Source organism: Mandrillus leucophaeus, unplaced genomic scaffold (genome assembly GCF_000951045.1).
Source record: "Mandrillus leucophaeus isolate KB7577 unplaced genomic scaffold, Mleu.le_1.0 Scaffold186, whole genome shotgun sequence".
In the NCBI taxonomy this organism is placed as follows: Eukaryota; Metazoa; Chordata; class Mammalia; order Primates; family Cercopithecidae; genus Mandrillus; species Mandrillus leucophaeus.
Window position 1 is genome coordinate 4,879,604 of NW_012101876.1, and position 27,160 is coordinate 4,906,763.

The 27,160-nt window shown below is 39.2% G+C and overlaps 1 protein-coding gene across 5 annotated transcripts in view; it reads left to right on the forward strand.

The window, feature by feature from the left end:
* Positions 1-27,160, forward strand: part of ATP2C1 (ATPase, Ca++ transporting, type 2C, member 1) — a 158,435-nt gene that overhangs the window by 12,836 nt on the left and 118,439 nt on the right. Inside the window, exons 1-2 of one of the 5 annotated variants that reach the window (XM_011977974.1) lie at positions 23,487-23,856; positions 24,110-24,292. The exons of 2 other annotated variants lie outside the window; for them this stretch is intronic. In XM_011977974.1, coding sequence (XP_011833364.1) covers positions 24,287-24,292 — 6 coding nt within the window. In that variant the 5' untranslated portion in view covers positions 23,487-23,856; positions 24,110-24,286. Of the gene's footprint in view, positions 1-23,486; positions 23,857-24,109; positions 24,293-27,160 lie in introns of those variants that run through there. 2 more of the 5 variants (XM_011977975.1, XM_011977973.1) reach the window with 2 other exon arrangements.

Below are 27,160 nucleotides of genomic sequence, written 5' to 3' on the forward strand. Positions count from 1 at the left end.
ATGAAGTAGAGGACGTTCTTTCAGTATATTTTATAAATAATATGTTGAAGATACAGATGTTCTGGTACTGCTAAAACTCAAAGCTTTGTCTCATACTCCTCTGCCACATTTATATTCAAAAAAGAATTATTTGCAAAGGGATTCTTTGCAAATGCAAATAGATCTTTATACTCCTATATTAGTCTAATTAATATTAAACACACCATTTACTATACTTTCAAGCAGACCAGTTAACACACACATAGAGAAAGACTATGTTATTGCTGTTTAAGATTACATAGTAGAAAAATTAAAACATCACTAAGGAAAGATAAAGTCTTTAGGAATTCATTAAGATGTAATCAAGCTTTTGCAAACTCATGTGTTATTTGCATTTATAGCATAGTGATCAGGTTTAGCTGTGTTCCCACCCAAATCTCAACTTGAATTGCATCTCCTAGAATTCGTAGGTGTTGTGGGAGGGACCCAGGGGGAGGTAACTGAATAATTAAATCATGGGGGCTGGTCTTTCCCATGCTATTCTCATTATAGTGAATAAGTCTCACGAGATCTGATGGGTTTACCAGGGGTTTCTGCTTTTGCTTCTTCCTCATTTTCTCTTGCTGTCACCATGTAAGAAGTGCCTTTTGCCTTCCACCACGATTCTGAGGTCTCCCTAGTCATGTGGAACTGTCATGTGGAACCAATTAAATCTCTTTTTCTTACCAGTCTCTGGCATATCTTTATCAGCAGCGTGAAAACAGACTAATACAGTAAATTGGTACCAGTAGAGTGGGATGTTGCTGAAAAGATACTCGAAAATGTGGAAGTGACTTTGGAACTGGGTAACAGCAGTGGTTGGAACAGTTTGGAGGGCTCAGAAGAAGACGGGAAAATTTGGGAAAGTTTGGAACTTCCTAGAGACTTGTTGAATGGCTTTGTCCAAAATGCTGATAGTGATATGGACAATAAGGTCCAGGCTGAGGTGGTCTCAGAAGGAGATGAAGAACTTGTTGAGAAACGAAGTAAAGGTGACTCGTTATGTTTTAGCAAAGAGATTGGCAGCATTTTGCCCCTGCTCTAGAGATTTGTGGAACTTTGAACTTAAGAAAGATGATTTAGGATACCTGACGGAAGAAATTTCTAAGCAGCAAAACATTCAAGAGGTGACTGTTAAAGACATTCAGTTTTATAAGGGAAGCAGAGCATAAAAGTTTGGAAAATTTGCAGCCTGACTATGTGATAGAAAAGGAAAACCCATTTTCTGGGAAGAAATTCAAGTTGGCTGCAGAAATTTTCACAAGTAGCAAGGAGCCTAATGATAATCCCTAAGACCATGGGGAAAATATCTCCAGGCCATGTCAAAGACCTTCACAGCAACCCCCCATCACAGGCCTGAAGGCCCAGGAGGAAAAAGTGGTTTCATGGGCTGGGCCCAGGATCCCTGTGCTGTGTGCAGCCTAGGGACTTGGTGTCCTGTGTTCCAGCCACTCCAGTCATGGCTGAAAGGGGCCAATGTACAGCTCAGGTTATGGCTTCAGAGGGTGGAAGCCCCAAGCCTTGGCAGCTTCCACGTGTTGTTGAGCCTGCGGATGCACTGAAGTCAAGAATTGAGGTTTGGGAACCTCCACCTAGATTTCAGAATATGTATGGAAACACCTGGATTCCCAGGAAAATGTTTGCTACAGGGGTGGGGTCCTCATGGAGAACCTCTGCTAGAGCAGTGTGGAAGGGAAATGTAGAGTCAGAGCCCCCATACAGAGTCCCTACTGGGGTGCTGCCTAGTCCAGCTGTGAGAAGAGGGCCACCATCCTCCAGACCCCAGAATGGTAGATCCACTGACAGCTTGCATCGTGCTCCTGGAAAAGCCACAGACACTCAACATCAGCCCATGAAAGCAGCGGGGAGGGAGGCTGTACCCTGCAAAGCCACAGGGGTGGAGCTGCCTAAGGCCAGGGCACCCACCTCTTGCATCAGCATGACCTGGATGTGACACCTGGAGTCAAAGGAGATCATTTTGAAGCTTTAAAAATTGACTGCCCTACTGAATTTTGGACTTGCATGGGCCCTGTAACCCCTTTGTTTTGACCAATTTCTCCCATTTGGAATGGCTACATTTACCCAATACCTGTACCTCCATTGTATCTAGGAAGTAACTAGCTTGCTTTTGATTTTACAGGCTCATAGGCGGAAGGGACTTACCTTTCTCTCAGGTGAGACTTTGAACTGTGGACTTTTGGGTTAATGCTGAAATGACTTAAGACTTTGGGGGACTGTTGGGAGGGCATGATTGGTTTTGAAATGTGAGGAGATGATATTTGGAGGGCCCAGGAGCAGAATAATATGGTTTGGCTGTGTCCCCACCTAAATTTCAATTTGACTTGTATCTCCCAGAATTCCCATGTGTTGTGGGAGGGACCCAGGTGGAGGTAATTGAATCATAGGGGCCAGTCTTCCCCATGCTATTCTCATGATAGTGAATAAGCCTCACAAGGTCTGATGGGTTTATCCAGGGTTTCTGCTTTTGCTTCTTCCTCATTTTCTCTTGTTGCCACCGTGTAAGAAGTGCCTTTTGCCTCCCACCATGTTTCTGAGGCCTCTCCAGCCATTTGGAACTGTACATCCAATTAAACCTCTTTTTGGTCCCAGTCTTGGGTATGTCTATCAGCAGCATAAAAACAGACTAATATACATAGCTTCTGAAACTTGTCTTATACTCTGGATAAAGATCATCTTTATGTTGATTTGATTTAAAATTTTTTTAACTTGTTTAATCCCCATAAACAAGCATATGTTGACTTTTTTGCTGAATTTTGCTCATTGATAATGTATTGAAATATCTACTTTTTTCATATATATCCTCTTCTTAGCTGAAACTCTAGAATCCTCCTTTATTGATTATCTATGCATAACTATCCTTAAATGTAAGCAGTGCTTACAATTCTGTTCTGTACCATTACTATATTAACCATATTTACAACTTAACTAGACCATGGCTTATAAGTACATCTCAAAATAAATGAAGCAAATTATAGAAGTATTTTAGCCTCAGATAATGAAGACATAAGTTTGTTTCAAGTGATTAAATAGTGAGATAGTGTAAAGCCAGTCAAAAAACTATACTTTTGCTCTCTCCCCAACATAAAATTTGTGTGTAATATACTTGAAATTTTTAGAGCCTCTGAGATGTTATACAACTTATTTTCTTTAAGGATAAAATTATTTGTTTGAGAAACCCAGTTTCAAGAAAATGGCATTTTATCCTTACTTCGTGAAGCTTCCCTACCCTTCTTCTTTCATCTAACTGGTGCTGCTAAAACTTGATACACCTAGTCAAAGAAACATTTTTCCAAAGGTCCTGACCTGGAATAAGAAAACAAAAACTGACTTCATAGCTAGGATGACAACTGTAGCTCCATTATCACTGAATTGCTAACTTTTGTTCTTATTCTTTCAAACCATGGTTTTGTCAATGTGATACTCAATTACCTAAGAGAGTAGAAGTATGATTTCTTTATGATTTTAATACTCTTTCCTCTCATATTTTAAAATAACTGGTTTTAGGCCAGTGAGTATCTACTCGAAGAAGTTCAAATCCTTATATAATTTAAGAACGCTGGAGGAAGTTTAAATATTCATATATGGTCATACTTCCATTTTATTCCACTTCACTTATATATACATAGCACTCAACGGGTAATTGTGTTTTTTATAAATTGAAGGTTTCTGGCAACCTTGCATTGAGGATTTTGATTGGCACTATTTTTCCAAAAGCATGTACTCACTTCATGTCTCTGTGTCACATTTTAGTAATTCTTGCAATGTTTCAAACTTTCCCATTATTATTATACCTGTTATGATGACCTGTGGTAACTTTTGATGTTACTATTGTAATTGTTGTGGGGTGCCCTGAACCGTGCCCGCATAAGACAGAAAACTTAATGGATAAATGTGTGTGTTCTGACTTCTCCACTGACCAGTGATTTCCCTAGCTCTCTCCTCCTTGGGCCCTATTTCTTGGGACACAATAATATTGAAACTAGTCCAATAATAACCCTACAATGGCCTCTAAATGATCCAGTCAAAGAAAGAGTCATATGCTCCTGTCTTTAAATCAAAAGATAGAAATGATTAAGCTTAGTGAGGAAAGCATGTTGAAAGCTGAGGCAGGCTGAAAGCTAGGCCTCATGCATCAGTTAGCCAAGTTGTGAATACAAAGGAAAAGTTCTTGAAGGAAATTAAAAGTGCTACTCCAGTGAACACACAAATGATAAGAAAGCTAAACAGTACTTTTGCTGATGTGCAGAGGTTTGAGCGGTCTGGATACAAGACCAAATCAGGCATGACATTCCTTTAGGCCAAAGCCTAATTCAGAGTAAGTCCCTAACTCTCTTGAATTCTGTGAAGGTTGAGAGAGGTGAGTTAGCTGCAGAAGAAAAGTCTGAAGATAGCAGAAGTTGGTTCTTGAGATTTAAGGAAAGAAGCCATCTCCATAACATAAAAGTACAAGGTGAAGCAGCAAGGAGTGATGGAGAAGTGCAGCAAGTAATCCAGAAGATCTAGCTAAGATCATTGATGACGGTGGCTGCACTAAATAACGGATTTTCAACGTGGATAAAAAGCCACAGGCTGACTTTCTTGTTAGGAACCAATACAGCTGTTGACTTTAAGTTGAAGCCAATGATGATTTATCATTCTGAAAATTCTAGGTCCCTAAAGAATGATACTAAATCTACTTTGCTTGTGCTCTATCAATGGAACAACAGAGCCTGTAGGACAGCAGATCCATTTATAGCATGGTTTACTGAATATTTTAAGCCCACTGTTGAGACCGCAAAAAAAAAAAAAGATTCCTTTCAAAATATTACTGCTCTTCACAGTGCAGCTAGTCACCCAAGAGCTCTGATATGAAGTAAAAGGAGAATAACATTTTCATGTCTGCTGTCTATTCTGCAGTCCATGGATCAAGGGAGGATTTTAACTTTCAAGTCTTATTATTTAAGAAACATGTCATAAGGCTATAGCTACCACAGATAGTGATTCCTCTGATGGATCTGGGTAAAGTAAATTGAAAACTTTCTGGAGACGATTCACCATTCTAGGTGTCATTAAAGACATTTGTGATTCACGAAAGGAGGACAAAATGGCAACATTAGCAGGAGCTTAGAAGAAGTTGATTCCAGCCCTCATGAATGACTTTGAGGGATTCAAGACTTCAGTGGGGGAAGTAAGTACAGATGTGGTAGAAATGGCAAGATGTTACTGAATTGCTGCAATTTCTTTTTTTTGTTTGTTTTTTGAGATAGAGTCTTGCTCTGTCACCCAGGCTGGAGTGCAGTGGCACTATCTCGGCTCACTGCAAGCTCTGCCTCCCTCCCAAGTAGCTGGGACTACAGGCGCCTGCTACCACGCCCAGCTATTTTTTTATATTTTTGGTAGAGATGGGTTTTACCGTGTTAGCCAGGATGGTCTCGATCTCCTGACCTTGTGATCCTCCCGTCTCGGCCTCCCAAAGTGCTGGGATTACAGGCATGAGCCATTGCGCCCGGCCTGCAATTTCATGATAAAAGTTGAACAGGGCCGGAGGTGGTTCACGCCTGTAATCCCAGCACTTTGGGAGGCCGAGGCGGGCAGATCACGAGGTCAGGAGATCGAGACCATACTGGCTAACACGGTGAAACCCCGTCTCTACTAAAAATACAAAAAAATAGCCAGGCGTGGTGGCAGGCGCCTGTAGTCCCAGCTACTCAGGAGGCTGAGGCAGGAGAATGGCATGAACCCGGGGTGCGGAGGTTGCAGTGAGCCAGGATCGAGCCACTGCACTCCAGCCTGGGCGACAGAGCGAAACTCTGCCTCAAAAAAAAAAAAAAAAAAAAAAAAAGTTGAGCAGATGAGGAATTACTTCCTCATAAGAAAACACAGAAAATGTTTTCTTATGATAGAACCTACTGCTGGGTAGATATGCTGTGAACCTTGTTGAAATGACAACAAATGATTTAGAGTATTTTATAAACTGAGTTGATAAAGCAGTGGCAGGGTTTAAGAGGACTGACTCCAATTTTGAAAGAGGTTCTACTATGTTACTAAATAGCATCAAACACTACAGAGAAAGCATTTGTGAAAGGAACAGTCAATTGATGCGACAAACTTTATTACTGTCTTATTTTAGGAAATTGCCACAGCCACTGTAACTTTCAGCAACCACCACCCTGATCAGTCAATAGCCATTAACGTCAAGGCAAGATCCCCTAGCAGCCAAAATATTATGACTCACTGATGGCTCAGATGATCATTAGCATTCTTTAGCAATAAAGTATTTTTTAACTAAGGTATGTACATTTTTTATACTTGCTATTGAACACTTAATAGACTACAGTATAGTGTAAACATAAATTTTATATGCACTGGGAAACCAAAAAATTTGTGTGACTTGCTGTATTGTGATATTTGCTTTATTGTGGTGGTCTCAAACCAAGCTCACAATATCTCTGAATTATCCCTGTACATTCTCATTCATTTTTAGAATTGAATACTATTGGCATGATCAAAATATTTTTAGATGAAAGATTAATGCTTCTTGTAAACAGCACTGAAACTTTAGCATGCATTGGAATCACCTAAAGGACTAATTGAAACAGAATGCTGGGCCCCACCTCCAGAGTTTCTAATACAGTAGGGCTGAGGTGGGGCCCAAGAGTTTGCATTTCTAAAAAAATTCTAGGTGGGAGGGACCACACTTTCAGAACCACTGTTGCAGATCATTTGATGATGTATATTTTCAAAATCAAAGCTGGCAGGGGTTGTCATACCTACTTAAGAATAGTATGTATGCCACTTAGAAGATGGTAAGTCATTGTCAAAGCCAGAGGGATACTAATGATGACTTACAGTTTCACAGGTTCTTAATTGACTATTTTCATCCACCTTGGCTGATGCCTAGTGTTACTTAATGCTTAGTAAAGTAAGAAATCTTTAGGCCAGGGGCAGTGGCTGACGCCTATAATCCCAACATTTTGGGAGGCAGAGGTGGCTGGATCAGCTGAGGTAAGGAGTTCAAGACCAGCCTGGCCAACCCCGTCTTTACTAAAAAATACAAAAATTAGCCGGGCGTGGTGGCGCGTGCCTATAATCCCTGCTACTCGGGAGGCTGAGGCAGTAGAATCGCTTGAACCCAGGAGGCAGAGGTTGCAGTGAGTGGAGATCGTGCCGCTGCACTCCAGCCTGGGCAACAGGAGCAAAACTCTGTCTCAAAAAAAAAAAAAAAAAAAATCTTTAAGCAATGTCTTGGCCCTAAGAATATAACCTAAAATATGTCCTTATCTGTTTATATCCTCTTTGATAGCTGATTAAGTGATGCAGCAACTGAGAATTTCGATTGTTGATTTAAATCATGGAATATACAAAAAGATATAATCCTTGTTATGTCCTTCATGCTTTCTAAAGCCATTATGAGGTCTTAATGAAAAGAAACAAAAAATAAAACCCTCAATTTTTCCCTAGCTCTTACTCTGCTTATTATTTAAATATAAAGACTCTGAATAACAAAAATTTAACTGAAAAGATGAAATCAATATTCTGAATACTACTTAGTGGCTTTTGATCTAGGACATATGTTTAATATGTATTCTGTTGATTTTTCAATAGAGCATGTTAATTAACATGTCTCAATTACCTATTGAATAATGTCTATAAAATGCCTGTGATTATTATTCATGAGATCATACTCCCATTTTTACCAGTACTATGCCTATCTGTGATTATTATTCATGAGACTACACTCCCATTTGAGCAGTACTTTTCAGCTCCAAGAAGATAAACCCAAGGGATTCTAGAAGAGGATCTGCTTGGAGAATGATTTCTCCAGTAATGGTATCTGAAGATTGAATAACGACAAGTGAATAGATGTAGATATTGACCAAGAGTGACTAAGAAAGACAGTTACTTTATTAATACAATCTTGAGAGTCATCAAGTTAGCTATGGGGCAAATATCCTAGACTAAGGAATTAGACACTATAACAGTTGCAGGGGGCCACACTGAATTGAAACAGGCAAGAATTAAACAAACAAAATGATAAACTACAAAAGGTAACTAAATAAACAGAGCAGCTTCTTATATATTCTCTAATAAGGCATTGTGGAAACATTGAGGGATGGAGGGATACCCAAGCCAAGATGGACATTAGTCTCCTAACTTTGACATTAAACACTGAGAAATTCTTGAGTAGGGAGCTTCCCTTGTTTGAGTCTCATCTTCATCACCTTTAAAAAGCAATTAATGAAATCTAGTCTGCTTTCTTCGCAATGTTTTGAGCATTAAATTTAATTATATATAAATATGTAGTTTTGGTGTCTGTTCAGTGAGAATTGATTCTCATTTCCCTAAAAGTAATTTAAATGTTTTAATCAAATGCGCAAGGTTGGCATCTTTACCTTTCCAAGTACTTTTGTACTTTTCCAGGGTTAAAATAACATTTTGGTCATTTAAATGAGGAAAAATAACTATAAGTTTTTTAAAAACTCAAATGTCATAGCTTTTTAACTGTTCTAATTGTGTCTGCTAATAGAAACAAGTTGATGTGCAAACCACAAAATAATAAATATTTTTGCCTACCTTTTGGGAAAAAGAAAAGACTATATTATACTTTAAGAATATATAAACTTAGTTTCATTTTAGCAATTCCATAGTCGAATCTGTCACTAAGTAATCATTAGTTAAAGAAAAAAACTCTAGTCAGGTGCTGTGGCTCACCCCTGTAATCCCAGCCATTTGAAAGGCCAAGGTGGGCAGATCACAAGGTCAGGAGTTCTAGATCAGCCTGACCAACATGGTGAAACCCCATCTCTACTAAAAATATAAAAATTGGCCTGGCGTGGTGGCGCGTGCCTGTAATCCCAGCTACTCAGGAGGCTGAGGCAGGAGAATTGCTTGAACCCAGGAGGCAGAGGTTGCAGTGAGCTGAGACCGCACCACTGTACTCTTGCCTGGGTGACAGAACGAGACTCTGTCTCAAAAAGAAAAGAAAAGAAAAGAAAAAAATCTAGTGTCAGGGCATGCAACTATATAAAAAAAAATTCTAAAAGATCATCAGTGTTTAAGAATAAAACACAGTCAGTTATGTAATTTTAAAATATTTCTAATGAGTGATAAGGAAAACTTGTCAATGGACTTTCTGAAGTCAATAGCCAGTTTTTAACTTTATCTGCTAATATGGCAATTATTTAACTTGAAAAACAGACACATTTCCTCATTCAGTTTTTGGACATCTTATTCTGTAACTTCCTATTGATTAATATCGCCTTAAACATTTTAAGTACTTAACATTTTATCATTTGAATAATTCATATTGTTTTAAACTCTTCACTTTTATAGGAACAACCAAACGATCAACCAACGAACATTTTAACCTATTAATCTAAACTAAACTTTTCCCCCCTCATTTAATCTGTCAATTAAGATGCTTCTGATTGTATGTAACAGAAAATGTAGTTTATTTATTATCTCACATTAGAGGAAGTCTAGTGGTAGGGCAGGCCCCAGAGTTGATTTGTTAGCTTAATTATATAATAAAGGACTTAGCTTAATTATATAATACAGGACTTGGCTTCTTAGAGTCACTACTTTGCCATTCTTAGTATTGTCTTTTCTCAGGGGAAGGGTGGAAGGAGGGATAAAAAGGTGGCTGCTGTACTTCCAAGCATTCAGAATCATTGAAAAGTCTTGCTAAATCAGACTTCTGCATATAATCCCCAGAATTTGATTCAGTTGGACCCACTGGAGTGTGAGAATTTGCATTTCTAATAAATTCCTAGGTGATGCTGATGCTGTTCATAGTAAAGCCACACTGGGAAATAATTAACTTAGACTAATAATCTTGGAAACAAATGGATTTTTTCTTTTCTTTTTAGTCCACATATAATAGTGGTATATATTTATGCAACACAGAGTGATATTTTGATACATCTGTACTATGCGTAATCATCAAGTAAGGGCAATTAGCATATCCATCACCTCAAAAATTTATCATTTCTTTTTGTTGGGAACATTCCAAATCCTCTCTTCTAGTTTTTTGAAAATATACAGTAAATTGTTGTTAAGTATACTCATCCCACAGTGCTATAAAACACTGGAATTTATTTCTCCTATCTAGCTGTAATTTTGTATCCATTAACCAACCTTTCCTTATTCCTCCTCCCCACTACTTTTACCAGCCTCTAGTAACCACTATTCTACTATTTACTTCTATGACTTCAACTTTTAAGCTCATATATGGCTGTGAATATGTGTTATTTATCTTTCTGTGCCTGATTTATTTCACTTAACATAATATCCTCCAGGTTCATCCATGTTGCCATGAATGACAGGACTTAATTCTTATTTATAACTGAATCGTTTTCTATTGTGCATATATACCACATTTTCTCTATCCATTCATCTGTTGATGGACTTGTAGTTTGATTCCATTACCTTGGCTACTGTGGATAATGCTGCAATAAACACGGGAGTGCAGATACCTCTTCAATATACTGATTTACTTGTCTTTGGATAGGTACCCGGTAGTGCTGGATCACATGGTAGTTCTATTTTTAGTTTTTTGAGGAACCTCCATACTGTTTTCCATAATGGCTGTACTAATTCACAATCACACTAATACTGTATGAGTTTCCTTTTTCATGTATCCTCACTGGCATTTGTTATTTTTTGTCTTTTTGACAATAGTCATTCTAACAAGTGTGAGGTGATATCTCATCATGGTTTTGATTTGTATTTCTCTGATGATTAGTGATGTCGAGTGTTTTTTTTTTTTCATGTACTTGTTGGCCATTTGCTTGTCTTCTTTTGAGAAGTCTTTAGATCATTTGCCCATTTTTAAATCAAAATATTTGAGGTTTTTGGAGTTATTTTTTGAGCTGCTGATTTTTTTGAGTTCCTTGTATATCCTGGATATTTTGTCAGGTAAATAGTTTGCAAATATTTATTTCCATTCTACAGGTTGCCTCTTTGTTGATGATACCCTTTATTGTGCAGAGGCTTTTCGTTTGATATAGTCCCACTTGTCTGTTTTTATTTTTGTTCCCTGTACTCTTGAAGTCTTAATCCATAAATTTTTTTCCTAGACCAATGTCCAGAAGCATTTTCCCTGTTTTCTTCAAGTAGTTTTAGGGTTTTGTGTCTTACATTTAATTATTTAATCCATATTGGGTTCATTTTTATATATGCTGAGAATTAGGGGTCTGATTTAATTCTTCTTTAATATGAATATCCAGTTTTCCCAACACCATTTATTGAAAAGGATGTTCTTTCACTAGTGTATGTTCTTGTCATCTTTTCAGAAAATTAGTTGGCTGTAAATAGTTGGATTCATTTTTAGGTCCTCTATTCTATTTGTCCTTATTTCTGTTTTTATACCAATATCATGCTGTTTTGGTCACTAAAACTTTGTAGTATATTTGAAGCCAGATAGAGTGATGCATCCAGGTTTATTCTTTTTGCTTAGGATTGCTTTGGCTCCTCAGGATCTTTTGTGTTTCCATATGAATTTTAAGACTGTTTTTTCTATTTCTATGAAGAATGTCATTGGTATTTTAATTGGAAATGCATTGAATCTGTAACTTGAGTAATATGGTCATTTTAACAATACTAATTCTTTCCATTCATGAGCATAGGATGTCTTTTAATTGGTTTTGTGTCCTCTACTATTTCTTTCATCAGCGTTTTATAGTTTTCATTGTAGAGGTCTTTCACCTCCTTGGTTAAATTTATTCCTAGGGATTTTTTGTAGCTAGTATAAATGGAATTGCTTTCTTGATTTCTTTTTGTTGTTGTTGTTATTGGCATACAGAAATGCTACTGAATTTTGTAGGTTGATTTTGTATCCTATAACTTTACTGAAATTGTTTATTAGTTCTAAAAGTACTTTGGTGGAGTATTTAGATTTTTCTGTATATAAGATCATGTTTTCTGCAAACAGGGACAATTTGACTTCCTCGTTTTGAATTTGAATGCTCTTTTTTTATTTCTCTAGCCTAATTTTTTTGTCTGACATAAGTATAGCTAGTCCTATATACTATATAGGAGTATATCTCCGTCTGTTTTTACAGGTGACAGGAGTTTCTTGTAGGCAGCATAAAGTTGGGTTTTGTTTTTTCTTATTCATTCAGCTAGTCTCTATCTTTTAATTGGGAGGATTTAAAGTGTTTAAAAGAAACTACCATCAGAGTGAACAGGCAACCTATAGAATGAGAGAAAATTTTTACAATCTATCCATCTGACAAAGGGCTAATATCCAGAATCTACAAAGAACTTAAACAAATTTACAAGAAAAAATCAGCCCCATCAAAAAGTGGCCAAAGGATATGAACAGACACTTCTCAAGAGAAGACATTTATGCAGCCAACAGACACACGAAAAAATGCTCATCATCAGAGAAAAAACTGGCCATCACAGAAATGCAAATCAAAACCCCAAAGAGATACCATCTTACACCAGTTATAATGGCGATCATTAAAAAGTCAGGAAACAACAAGTGCTGGAGAGGATGTGGAGAAATAGGAACACTTTTACACTGTTGGTGGGACTGCAAAGTAGTTCAACCATTGCGGAAGACAGTTTGGCAATTCTTCAAGGATCTAGAATGAGAAATACCATTTGACCCAGCCATCCCATTACTGGGTATATATCCAAAGGATTATAAATCATGCTGCTATAAAGACAAATGCACATGTATGTTTATTGCAGCACTATTCACAATAGCAAAGACTTGGAACCAACTCAAATGTCCATCAATGATAGACTGGATTAAGAAAATGTGGCACATATATACCATGGAATACTATGCTGCCATGAAAAAGGATGAGCTCATGTCCTTTGTAGGGACATGGATGAAGCTGGAAACCATCATTCTGAGCAAACTATTGCAAGCACAGAAAACCAAACACCACATGTTCTCACTCTTAGGTAGGAACTGAACAATGAGAACACTTGGACACAGAGTGGGGAACATCACACACTGGGGCCTGTTGTGGGGTAGGGGGAGCAGGGATGGATAGCATTAGGAGAAATACCTAATGTAAATGACGAGTTAATGGGTGTAGCAGCACACCAACATGGCACATGTATACATATGTAACAAACCTGCACATTGTGCACATGCACCCTAGAACTTAAAGTATAATAAAAAAAATTTTAAAAAAAACCATAAAATGTTTAGCCCTAAGATTGCTATTTATAAAACAGAATTTACTTCCGTCGTTTTGTGAATCGTTTTCTGAATGTTTTATGTACCCTTTGTTTCTCCTTGTTTTTCTTTGCAGTTTAACGATTTTCTGTAGTGATAATGTTTAGTTCCTTTTTCTTTCTTATTTTTGTATCTGTTCTACCAGTGAATTTTACACTATTGTATGTTTTCTTGATGGTAGTTATGATGTTGTCCTTTAGCTTCCAAATGTGGGACTTTCTTAAGCATTTTTTGGAGGGGTATTAATACATTTACTGTTTTTGGTTTCTGGAAAATACTTTATTTCTCCATTTCTGAAAGTTAGCTTTGTTGGGTATAGTATTCTTGGCTGACGATTTCTTTCTTTCAGCACTTTGAATATATTATCCCATTCTCTCCTGACCTGTAAGGTTTCTGCTGAGAAATATGCTGTTAGTCTGATGGGGATTCCTTTATATGTGACTTCATGCTTATCTCCTGCTGTTTTCAAAATTCTTTCTTCAACTTTTGGCAGTGTAACTATAATGCATTTCAAATAGGACCTTTTTGTGTTGAATTTATCTGGAGATCTTTCAGCTTCCAGTACCTGGATGTCTATATCACTCCTAAAATTTGGGAAGTTTTCAGCTATTATTTTATGAAATTACATTTCTTTCTTTTACGACCATTCAACATATACTTTCTAGCTATTTGAAACTGTATAAGTATTGTTTATTTCATTCATTGGGTTCTTCAGTTTTAATATTTCTGGTTTTTTTTTTTTCTTTTTCTTTTTTGACAGAGTCTTGCTCTGTTGCCCAGGCTGGAGTACAGTGGTGCAATCTTGGCTTATTGCTACCTCTGCCTTCTGAGTCCTGGTTCAAGCAATTCTCCTGCCTCAGCCCCCGAGTAGCTGGGATTACAGGCACACACCACCATGCCCAGCTAATTTTTGTATTTTTATTTTTTAGTAGAGATGAGGTTTCTCCATGTTGGCCAGGCTGGTCTTGAACTCCTGATCTTGTGATCCACCTGCCTCAGCCTCCCAAAGTGCTGGGATTACAGGTGTGAGCTACCATGCCTGGCCAATATTTGTTTGTTTGTTTGTTTTTTTAATGAAATGTACCTCTCTGTTGAATTTTTCATTCAGATCCTGAATTGTTTTCTTGATTTTATTGTATTGCTTATCTATATTTGTTTGCATTTCACTGAGTTTTCTGAAGATAATTATTTTGAATTCCTTTTCAGGCATTTCATGCATTTCTTTTTTTGGTATTCTGCTACTGAAGAATTACCATTGTTTTTTGGTACTGTTATATTTCCTTGCTTTTTCATGTGTTTTGTTTCTCTATGTTAATATCTGTGCATCTGGTGTTAACAGTTGTTTTCTTCCAGTTTTATATAGTATCTTTCATAGAAAAAGACTTTTTCCTATAGATGTATTCATAATGTCAGTTGGGTAGAGTGCTTTGGCTTTTGTTCTGGGTGGGTGCAATAGTACATTCTCTGTATAATTTCTTTTGCTGTCATCAACATCAGTGGTGTCTGCAAGTTCCTCAGTGACTTAGGTTGCAGTTGTCTGTGGAGGCTGTAGGAAAGCTGTGCTGGATGGGGATGCCAGGTGAGATGATCCTTGGGTCCCTGGGCAGCACATGGGTGCCTGGTGACCTCATCACTGGAATGGGCTGGGTTGCTGGCAGAAGTGATAGTGAACCCTAAGGTGGTTTGGTCCTTTAACCCCTATTTGGTAGGGTGGTGGCAGCAGGTACCTAGGAGGAGTGCAGAGGTGTTGATGATGGCTGGGAATAGATGTTTGAGGATTACTTATGATACTCATTAAAAGATATACTATAATTATCATTTGGAAAATTACAGAGTTCCCTTTACTCACCTTGAAGGGCCTGGGGCCATTTTTAGTTTGTAAGCCTCCTGTTAAATATTCTAGACTGGGACACTGCTCATTTCAAATACCAGTATTTCTAGTAGTTGATGTAGCACTTTTGCAGAAAATAGTTTTGCATTCAGATGTTTGAATTGGGAGCTGATTGGGTCAGTTCAAGCCCCAAATTTTCACCTCAGCTTATCTGTTGCCACTCATAGAAAGTTTTACCCTTCAAATCCTCATTTTTCTAATTCCCCTAAATATAGGACATTTGGAACTATTAAAAACTTAAAATATGATATAGGCTACAAAAGCATTACCTTTTATAACCAAGGAATAAAAATAAGTTGTCTGAAGGCATACTGTAAATGCTTCTAATCCAATTTTCCACCTGATCTTTTATTGTAGCAATAAATTTTCTAACCTAAAGGATTAACAGTTTTCTTGTGTTGCAAAAACTCTTTCCTGCCAATTTGTAAATACCCTTCTCTGTCATTTATCTCACAAACTATATTGCCAAAATTGTAATTTCCCCTTTTTCATTTTGTATTTCAAAAACCATCTCATTGATATGGGTTCTTTATTTCGCATAGTATGCTCAGTAGGAGTAGTGGTCTGTTTGCATGATTGTCCAGGGTTAAACTGCAGGATCCTCATAAAGCCTTGGGGCTGTGTATCTCACTCTCTAATTTATTATCATAATGGCATTTTGTGTCTTTTTCTCATTTATTTGCACAATGGGAAGCACAGTGGAGAGAGACGATTTCTGCAGGGGGCCTGGAAGGACATGGGACAAGTTCAGACACAGATGCAAGCTTTGCAGAAAATATCTGACTTCTAGCAGTTATTGGCATAGAAAACTTTTAAGTGCAAAATGTACCATTTTGTAGGTATGAGGAAATGCAACCTTTCCCAAAGCACTCTCACAGCCCAGTGTGCAGCAGGATAAAGAGAGATTGAAAATGTTTCTGATATGAAATTGATACAGCATTTAAATGGAGGGAGGAGGCCTAGGCTATTAATGCAAACACAGCTAAAAGCATGCAGATACGATACAGAATTTGTCCCACAGTTTCAATTTAAAACAACCAACCCATCAGCAAAGTTTTCAAAGTTGGTGGAAGATATTGGCTGGTGGCAATTTAACTTACCTATTTTAAGATCTCCTTTTCTTCTTTTTCTCCTCCTCCTCCTCCTCCTTCCCCCACTTTCTCTCTCTCTCATCCTGGTTGGAGTGCAGTGGTGTGAACATGGTTCACCACAGTCTTGTCCTCCTGGGCTCAAGCAGTCCTCCCACCTCAATCTCCCAAGTAACTGGGACCACAGGTGCACACCACCATGCCTAGCTAGTTTTAAAGTTTTTTGTAGAGATGGTGTTTCTCCATGTTTTCCATGTTATCTCTATTTCTGTGAGGAAAGTCATTGGCATTTTGATAGAGATTGCATTCAATCGCTAGATTGCTTTAGACATTTAAAAATATTAATTCTTGCATTCAATGAACATAGAATATCTTTACCTTGTTTTGCATACTCTTCAATTGCTTTCATCAGTGTTTTACAGTTTTTATCACAGAGATGTTTCACTTCTTTGGTTAATTTCTAGGGATTTAATTTTATTTGTGACTATCATACATGGGATTATTTTTACCTCTTTTTCATATTGTACTCTGTTGGTATATAGAAATGCTACTGATTTTTGTATGTTGATTTTGTATCCTGCAACTTACTGACTTTATTTATCAGTTCTAACAGTTTCTGGTGGAGTCTTTAGGTTTTTCTAAATATACAGTCATATCATCTGCAAATAAAAATAATTAAACTTCTTCCTTTACAATTTGGATGTTCTTTATTTCTCTTGCCTAATTGCTCTAGCTAGGACTTCCAGTACTATGTTGAATAATAGTGGTGAAAAAGTGGGCATCTTTTTTTGTTCCAGTCTTACAATAATGACTCGCAGTTTTTCCCCATTCAGGGTGATACTAGCTGTGTGTCTGTCATATACTTTTTTCTTTCTTTTCTTTCTTCTTCTTCTTCTTTTTTTTTTTTCTTACTCTGTTGCCCAGGCTGGAATGCAGTGGTGTGACCTTGGCTCACTACAACCTCTGCCTCCTGAGTTCAAGTGATTCTCTTGCCTCTTGTAATCCTGAATAGCTGGGATTACAGGCATACACCACCACACCTGGCTAATTTTTTGTATTTTTAGTAGAGACGAGGTTTCACCATGTTGGCCAGGCTGATCTCAAACTCCTGACCCCAAGTGGGCCCAGGAAAGGTCATGAAATGCCATCCAAGAGGTTAGGCCTGGGATTGGGGACTTCAAGAGCCCACTTATTGATCTACCCTACTCTGACTGAGCTGGTATCTAAGGTGCAAGACTAAGTCCTCTTTACTTTCCCCTCTGCTTTTCTCTAGCAGAAGGAGTCTCTCACCATAGCCACCACAGCTGGCAATGTTCTGGGGGTCACTTGAAGACACGTCTCAGAGTCTCACCCAAGGCCCATGCCATGATGCACTACCTGGGTATTGCTATTGATTATTTAGTGCCCAAGGGCTCTTTAGTCACAGGTGATGAATCCTGCCAGGTGTGGATCCTTCCCTTCAAGGCAGCGGTTTACCTTTTGGCCCATGGTGTGTCTAGACATGTCATCCATGAGCTAGGGTCTGGCATGGGCGCCTCATGACTGCCCAGTGCCATATCCTACTGTGACTGGGCTGGTATGCAAGATGCAAAACAAACTCTTCTTTGTTCTCCTCTTCATAAGCAGAGTCACTTTTGTTGCTTCAAGCTGTGCTGCCTGGGGTTGGGGGAAGGATGGCATAAGCACTCCCTTAGATTCCCTGGCTGGTGTCTCCCTAGGTCATGTACCATCCCAGCCCAGCACTAGAAGTCGCCTAAGAACTGCAATCCCTGTGTCCTAGACAGCCTTTCAAGTTTACCTAGAACCTCAGAGCACTTTGGTCCATGGTGGTGAGGCTTGCCAAAAAACTCAAGTTCTGATAATTGGGATGGTCCATTACCTCTGGCTAGGTCTGGTCCAAATGCTCCCTTCATGCATGGGTGCTGGCTGAGCCCAGCATGGCTTTGCTCTCCACTATGACAAGGCAGCACTGAGTTCAACAGAAAGACTACTAGTGACTGCAGTCTCCCTCTCCGAAGTGTATAGACTCTCTGTGCAGCACGGCTGCTGCTAGGTTACGGGGAAAAGGGGTGGTGTCAGTGATTCAAGACTGTCTCTCCTACTCTCTTCAATGATTCTTTCAACGATATGAATATAAAACCAGGTACTCTGATTGCTCTGATTTTTGGTTCTTGTGATGGTGCCTTCCAGTGTGCAGATAATTGTTAAAATTTGTTGTTCCTGTCGGGAGTTATCAATGGTATAGGTTTCTATTCCACCATCTTGCTCTGCTCCCAAAACACTTCAAATATTAAACACTGAAATAAATGTGAGTTATACATACATTTAAGAAAGATTAATAAAACAAATAAGGTAATTATTTATCCAATTATTCCAGTTCTGGGTTGTAGGTGGCTGCAGCCTATCTGGCAGCTCAGCACTCAAGGGAGGAATCAATCCTGGACAGGATGCTACTCCATCGCAGGGTACACACGTACACACACTCACTCACACTGGGACAATTTAGACATGCCAATTAACCTAACATGCACAACTTAGGGATATGAGAGGAAACCAGAATACCTGGAGAAAACCCATGTAGACACAGGGAGAATGTGCAAACTCAATACAATGGCCCTACCAGTAATTGATGTTTCTTTTTCCTCATCATTTAATGAGATGATGTTGAAAATCACCTTATTCGAGGACCTAGTGTATAATGCTTTTTGTCAGGCATTAATATGCATGCCATCAAAATCAAAAGCACAGGCTCAGCTAAAATTTCTCAAATGCATGGAAACAACCACCTCAACACTGTTATCTTTTAATTTCAAATGGTTACCTGGGCTCAAAATCTGAGTGTGCAATTTTATCTGCTCTGGGCAGTGCTCAATATCAAGCATTTCTTACAACAATTAGGACTTATTCCCATTCAGATAATGTTGTCCTAGTTAACCCCTTTGTGGTTTTTGGAGATGTAGGTTCATGTTTTTAAACCTTTTTTTTTTCTTTTTTTGAGACAGGTTCTTGCTCTGTCCCCCAGACTTGAGTGCAGTGGCATGATTATGGCTCACTGTAGCTTCAACCTCCTGGGCTCAAGCAATCTTCCCACCCCAGCTGCCCGAGTATCAGGGACCACAGGTGTGTGCCACTGCACCCAGCTAATGTTTTTATTTTCTGTAAAGACAGGGTCTCACTATGTGGTCCAGCCTTGTCTTGAACTCCTGGGCTCACGCAATTTTCCTGACTCAGCCTCCCAAAATGTTGGGATTACAGGTGTGAGATGCACCAGACCCTTAAATTTCTTAAAAATCCCATTAAGTCCTCTTTGTTTTACAGGAAAGTAGAAGCTTGGATTTTAGTCTGATCACAGGAAACAAGTAGGTTGTTATTCATTCAACAAAAAATATTTATGATAAACATTTTTCAGGCTATCCATTTATTTAATGTCTTTATTACATATTCACTGCTGTCAAGTGTTTTGGGGCCAGAGGTGAATTATCCTAGTTTGGAGACTAGAGGGAATATTCTTTTAAATGGGTGCGTTTGTATCTCAAAACAAATCCTGTAGTTTATATAATTTGGAATATTGTATGTCTGTTTTCCATGGAAATGATGAAGTTCATTGGTCATGGTACTCCTGGTCATGGGACTCACACTCACTTTGCTCTTACCTCTTTCTTATTTTCACATGCACCCCATCCACACTCATGTCTAATCCAGACGACTGGTAGTATATAAGAGACCCCAAATATTACCACTGGCTCAGAATCTGAGCCAATAAATGGACAGACTATGCCATACTTGAAATAAACTTCTTTAAAAATAAAAATTAAGAGTATAAGTTCTCTCATTTCATCTTCTCAGTTTCATGAAATATTTCATGTTTAGAATGCTAGCAAGTGTGAAAGAGGCTATGGAATTTTGTGAGTGATAAAATATTTGTAGAGTACTTGGGGATCTGGGTCCTATTAAAACCAACCAAAATACAAGTAGCTCATATGAGTCCTTCAATTTTTATTCTTCTTCCAACTTTTAATCTTCCAGCACTGCCAAAACATGGAACTAGGCAGATTTATAGCAATTCTGGTAGTATTTGTTAGGCACTGATTTCATACAACACTCTTGGCAATAAAACTGTATAGTTCTCTAAACTTGACATTTAGCATGTCCTTTATCCTATAAGAAGAAAAATACTTCTTTTTGCTCTGTTGGAGTAGGTTAGCTTATAAAAATAAAGTGATGCATCTTTATATGTTTTTAACATGTCCAACTTTGCCAGGCATGGTGGTTCATGCCTCTAATCCCAAGCACATTGGGAGGCTGAGGCAAGAGGATCTCAAGCCCAGGAGCTCAAGACTGCAGTGTGCTATGATGACACCATTGCACTCCAACCTGAGTGACAGAGTCTCTTAAGTAAGTTAGAAAGTAAATAAATAAATAAAATGTTCAACTTAAAATAAACTGACAATTTCTTTTCTAGCAGCTAGGTGAAATTTCGTAACTATTAACCTCTGGTACTTTAAACAACATTAAAACAGCCTTTAAAGAAGACATTAATTAACTAAGGAAAGATTTTAAAATAATTTTTCTAAGTTTTAATTTTTAAATTCCTAAAGAACCACATATTCTTTTACCATCCAGGTTTATAAAAATGCAGCTATCAAATTTGATATTAAAATCAAGATGCCTCACATCCTTTGTGGAATAAAGCACAGTATGAAGAAAATTAGAACATCATGACCATTCTTCTTCAATCTTTCCCATTTGTAATATTTCCCCCAAGCGGAGAAGCATGACAAATTTCCCCTTCTTGCTCATGTGACCACTTTTTGCATCAGATGCACTTAATTTTGTAGGTTAAATATTCAGGACGAAAGGAGAGTAGAAAGAATTTTTAGAGCTTTGATTTCTATGGAAGCAATAAGATGAAACTTGGACATAATATATTTCATTGCCATCAATCTCACTGTAGCTAACACTCCAGGGATTTGCTCGTTTCTCTCTATAATAATCTTATACTTCTATAGTGCTTATAATTTGCAACCTGCGTTCACTTACTTTATGAGATTCTTACAACAATCTTTTGAAAGAAGGGTAGTATGTTATGTATGTGTGTGTATGAATATATGTACATGTATGTGCATATATTTGTTTATATGTATACATACGTGTGTGTATGACATGTATATATACAGTCATCCCTCAGTGTCCACAGGGGATTGGTTCCAGAACCCCCTCAGACACCAGAATTTGCAGATGCTTAAGTTTTTTATATAAAATGACTCATTGGTCAATTCTTCTTGGTAAAGCTGATCTTGATCTTACTGGTTTCTTTTTTGGCTTAGTAATAGGAACAATGATTTTCATAATTTAGGCGACCAAAAGTAAAATTTCAGTTTAAGTCATTTTAGGAATAAACCATGGAGCTATAAATCTTTTGGAAGAGTTATAGATTCAGTGTTAATGCTAGAGTATTGCAGTCTATTAATAAAATAGATAGCTCTGAAAAGTTGCTTTAGAAAAATGTTTCAGCTAAAGTGACCCAATATCAAATTCTGTACAGTTACCCTCTATTTTGTAAATGCATATGTTAATACCAAAGTGTTTATATTGTGTAATTTCCTACCTTAGATGCTTTCATTTTTAATATAATGCTGTTTCAAGGTTGAGAATGTAGTGATAACTGTTACAAATTGGTTACAAGAGAGCACAATCATTGTAAAAATCATAGGCTATGTCATTATGTAGACAAAAATCACTGACAATGCATGCCAGAGGTGGATCATAAATAGTAACTCCTAAGACTAGAAATCTACTTGATAGTGATTTTTGTGGGTTCATCTTTAAAAGTGACCTCACTGAATAAAAGTTTAATATTTCTTAAAGGTAAATCTAAAAACTGTACAGAATTTTCGATCCTAGTCTAGTACCACTTACTTGGGAACAAATATAGAAAAACAGGCAACCCCGTCCGTTAATTTGGCTCTATGTCATTGTATAGACAAAAATCACTGACCATGCACGCCAGAGGTGGATCATAAATAGTTAACTCTTAAGACTAGAAATCTACTTGATAGTGATTTTTATGGGTTCATCTTTAAAAGTGACCTCGCTGATTAAAGGTTCAATATTTCTTAAAAGAAAGGTAAATCTAGAAAGCTGTCCAGAATTTTCTATCCTAGTCTAGTACTACTTACTTGGGAACAAATATAGAAACACAGGCAATCCCGTCTGTTAATTTTGATGTTGAACGTGTGGTTAGAGAGCACACTGGGATATGTTACAGGACTTGAGATAAAAAGCAAATTTGTAAAGTGTCTAAGTGTTGAAGGAGAAAAACACAACTAGCATATACGGAAATTTTCTTTTTGAGTTTTCTGGAGGGTGATCACCAACTCAGTAGGTGAAGCCCTGCCCTCTAGTGGTTATGGGTGTGCGAGGACTTCTGTTCAACACTACGTGTCTGGCTCACCAAGGTTTATTAAAACCAATCGTTAATTAAAAAGCACTTATTAGGGGTCTGGGTAAGATGCCGAGCAAGTGAAATGTTTACCTGTGAAAAGACATTGCCCCTGGACAAAGGTACAGCGGCCGAAGAAGTGCTCGTTCATTGGCTTCGACCGCTGTACGACTGGTTTCTAATTGCTGTTCCAGCCTCTCCCCAGTTCCACACACCACAAACGAATGAAAAAGATTAGTTCTCCCTGGAGTTCTCTGAGGCTGAACCTTGCTGTCTCATTACACATGGTAACTAAAGACACCCCTTACGGAATTTTGGGAAGTCGCCCCGCGATGACCGGCTTCCGCAAAAACCAAGCAGTCAGTGCAGGGTTTTGCAAGTGAGAGTGCGAGACTCGGGAGGCTGCTCTTGGTGCTCCAGTCCCTGGCAGGAGCATGGATACCTCGTCCCTTTCTTCCGCGGGCCTCAACGTCGCCTGCTGGGATTGTGACTGCCACCCCGTCGGGAGCGGCTTCCCCTGCAGAATTTGTAGAGAGCGCTTAAACGCCTCAGGGACAGCAGCCATGGCTGTCAGCTTGGGTTGACCCTGCGGCCGCCCCACGGGAATGTGTGGCCAACACGCGGAGTGGGCGAATCTCCCACCCTCGCGTTAAGTGGGTGCACATAAACGGGCGGACACCGTCCCTGGGATAAGGGAGGCGCCGGCAAGAACAGGGCGGGCCACCAACCCCGCGCGACCTCCTACCGGACGGATCCAAATACAGACATTGTCCATTCCAGGCCGAAGTCTCGGCCTTCACTTCACTTCCGCCTTCCCCGCCCGTGAGCACGAATACGCCTGCGCGCACCTCTCGCAGCGGAAGTAGTAGCGACAAAGCTTGGTGCGCGGCTGGCCCAGGAGTGCGGGGCGCGCCTGGGCGGCCGGCGGCGGGGAGGGGCGGAGCGCAGGAGTCGGAGGCGGGAGCAGACCAGCACGGCCTCGCGGAGCCGGCCCGGCGGACCGTGGCGGGTCCCCTCACCTCCTCTCCTTTCCCCTCCCCGCCCGCCCTCTCTCTCTCCCTCCCTCCCTCCTGCTCGCTTCTTCTCACGCCCGGATCAGGCTCCCGCCTCTCACCGCTGCCCCGCGAGCAGCTCCTCTTCTCTCGAGGCGCGCGGGGCGCCCCCGCGAGCCCCGCGGCTGAGACCCCGCAGCCTGGAGGAGGGCTGTGTGGGGCTTTGGGTGGGTACCAGTATTACCTCCTGCCCCCATTTCTAGAAACTTCCAGGTTCTGAAGGAAGGGGGATCCCCTGGCTGGGGGGACATCTCTAGGGCGCCGCCCCGCTGGCGTGAGCTGGGGACGTTGCGGGCACTCGATGGGGCGGGTGCGGGATCTTGGCGCGGGGCGGGGGGGCTCCCGAGATAGCGGCTGGGCGGGGAACTCCTTTCTCAGCCTATCTCTCGTCAGCGCCGCTTCTCCTGGTTTCTCTTGCAGATGCTGCTGCTAGGGGTGGTGGGAGCAGCCGTGGGACGCGTGGCCGGGAGCGGGGGTGACAGCCTGGGATTCCGGGGGCTTCTCTTCCTTGTCCTCCTCTTCTCTCTATTCCCAGTGTGGCCGTGGCTGACACTAAAGACTTTGTAGCCATCAACCCGAGTGCAGTTTCGATGGAAAATGAAGGTAAAGGCCCCTGGCCGACCGGTTGCAACGCGGAGTTGAGGGTGTGGTGGTTTGCTTTTAAGTTGACTTTGTTTTTCCACCTTTTTATTTTAGTGAGCTTATTTATTTACTGTGTGTGTGAAGTGTCCAAGGATTTGCTTACTTAGGGTATCCAGCTTTTATTTTGGTAACATAGGGCATTTGAGGGATTGGGGTTCTGTGGGTGACTGAGCTTGATTCAGCTTTCTTGAGGAATTCCTGCTTTCTTCAGCTTAGGGAATGGGAGGAAAGTTTTCATTTCAGATAGCGTCTATGTATGTTTAAATAGCTATTTGAAAGGAATTACCCGAGGGGAAGTAGAAATGGGGGACAAGGGGATGGGCTGCATCTTTGTATATTGGCGTTTCAAGCCTCGATGTGGCAGGATTCATTTATAAGAAAGCAAGCCATGTTTTATTATCTCTAGCACTGGGGGAAAAGCTCATTGTTTTTCAATTCACACACACACACACACACACACACACACACAAAAAAAAAACAACAAAACAAAAACCTGTGAATTTAATGAAATGTTATGAGGCGAGTGCTTTTCTTAAAGTTCCACCCTATTTCAAAACATCATTTAGGAGGTTGACAGCGGAACCTGTTTGTTCACTGTACACTTTGGACACATTAGATCGTCATTCACATGTTACATGATCCCTTTGGCCTCGTTAAAATATTTAATGCTTTTCCTGCACAGCACTGATTATTTTTAAAATTGTCGAACAACTGTGAATAAGTGATTTTTTTTCCCCCTGCTGAAACAACACTTATTCTTTGGACTGACTTCTGACTTGTGCATGATCATTTTTTTTCTTCTGCCTTTAACCGGGCTGCAAAATACTACAAAAGATACTTAACAAATGACAGGTTTTTCCTCTTCTGTAATTTGTTTTAAAAAATCTGTATCTGTTATAAAGGAACTGCAGTCTTGCTTGCTGGCTGCTTCTAATTTGTTTTTCCATTGTTGAGAATGTAAGCTTGATTGTCTTACTAGGACTGGTAATTTTGAAATGGATGTTTCTTATAGATGCAGTAATCAGTTTTGCTATCTGAGACCTCTGGGCTATGTAGGGAATATGATGAGAGTCATGATTATATTGTCCAATTTTACTCTGGATGGATAATTGGTGGAAGACATTTTCTGAAATACTAAAGTGTGTAACTGCAGAGGAGTTATACTGTCTAATTGGGTCTTGAGAAACATTTGAAAGCAGTGATGTTTTTGGTGATAGGAAAATCACTTTTCTGAGTCTTTTTCCTTTCTAAGTTTATAGATTTAAGAAAGGCAAATCCATTCTGCACATGAGACAAAGAATGTTAAATGCATTCATATACTTGTTTCTTGGTAGAAACATCTTAAATAACTTCTAAAATTTTATGTATGTTTATGAGCTTGTTTTCAGAATGGTACCAGATTTAAGAGGATAGCCTAAAGTAGGTGGATTCTTTCATGTTGCTTTTGTTTCTTGATCTCTCAGGAAGAGGAGCATGAATAATGAAGCCGATTCTCATTATCTACTGAGGTGGGAGGCGGTGGTTGTGAGATAGGAGCATGGTGCCTGCTTGTGTCTGTCTCTGTATTTTGTGGCCAAATATGAATTTTGTGGTTTCATAGTAAAAGATTATACAGTTCTTAAAAACGTGTGGGATTTTCTGTCCTGTTATTCTTGACCATCAAGAGACCATTTTTGTCAGTTTCCTCACTATCGTAACATGTTTTTTTAATACATAAACAGTTTGAAGAAGAGCCTGTATATAGTCTAGAAATTTTCCAAAGTGATTGACCATATTAAACTACATAGATTGATACCTGTTCCTTTTTATTGTTCACTTGCCTTTTTATAGTTCTCATCCTTCTTTGATATGGTGTAGTATTAACAATTTGGAGGTGTGAAACAAAAATGGATTCAAGTCTTGACTAACTTGTCTTGAACCACTTAAAGCTGTGTGATTTTAAGTAAATTACTTCACCTTTCTGAGCTGGTATTTCTTCATCTATAAATTGGAATTGATAATCTTTGACTCACAGAGTTGAGAGGCTTAAATGAGAAACCCTGTATAAATTATCTTGTGAGGGAGGAATGATAACGTTTAAGAGCTTGAGTTGTGGTGAAACCATGGAAACTGAGTTGAATGCTGGATTCGTTGCTTACCATTTATCTTTGTGCATATTAAAGTTTTCTGTGCTTCCCTTTCTTCATAAAATAAAGATAATGATAGAACCTACCTTATGAGGTTGTTGTAAACATTTCAAACAGTATCTGGCACATAGTAAGTGCTCACTAAATGTTAATTATAAATAGCCTAGCTGAATGTTTGATACATACTAATAGGCCACCTGGCTTTAATATAGTCATGACAGCTGAATGTTGGAAGGGGGAACAGTTGTGGCCAAAATACTCTGTATGAAGTTGTCATTGTTAGTTGAGGGTTGAGTGGAGTTAAGTAAGGAATTTTCTATGGCATTAGTGCTTTTAAGCCTACAGAAAAAGTTAGGGCTCTAGCAAGAAGCCAGGGTCCAGTATAGAAAGAGACAGGTTTGGAGTTGAAGCCTGACAGGTAATGTTTTCCTCCCCTAAAAAATCTGACAAGTTACTCGGCTTCTAAGCTTTCTCAGCCTCTATAAATTTTCTCATCAGTAAAGGAGACAATGCCCTCTTGCAAAGTTGGTGTAGGTAATAAATGAAGCCACCAGAGCAATGTTTGACGTACAGTTAACTTGGATGAATTGAGTGATGCTGCTATTCCCTAGTAACAGAATCCTCCAGTAGGTATGCAGGTAAGTTATATTTGTAGGTGTGAACAGTGTGAAATTGATAGTGGCTCCCTAGAGCATCAGCATGT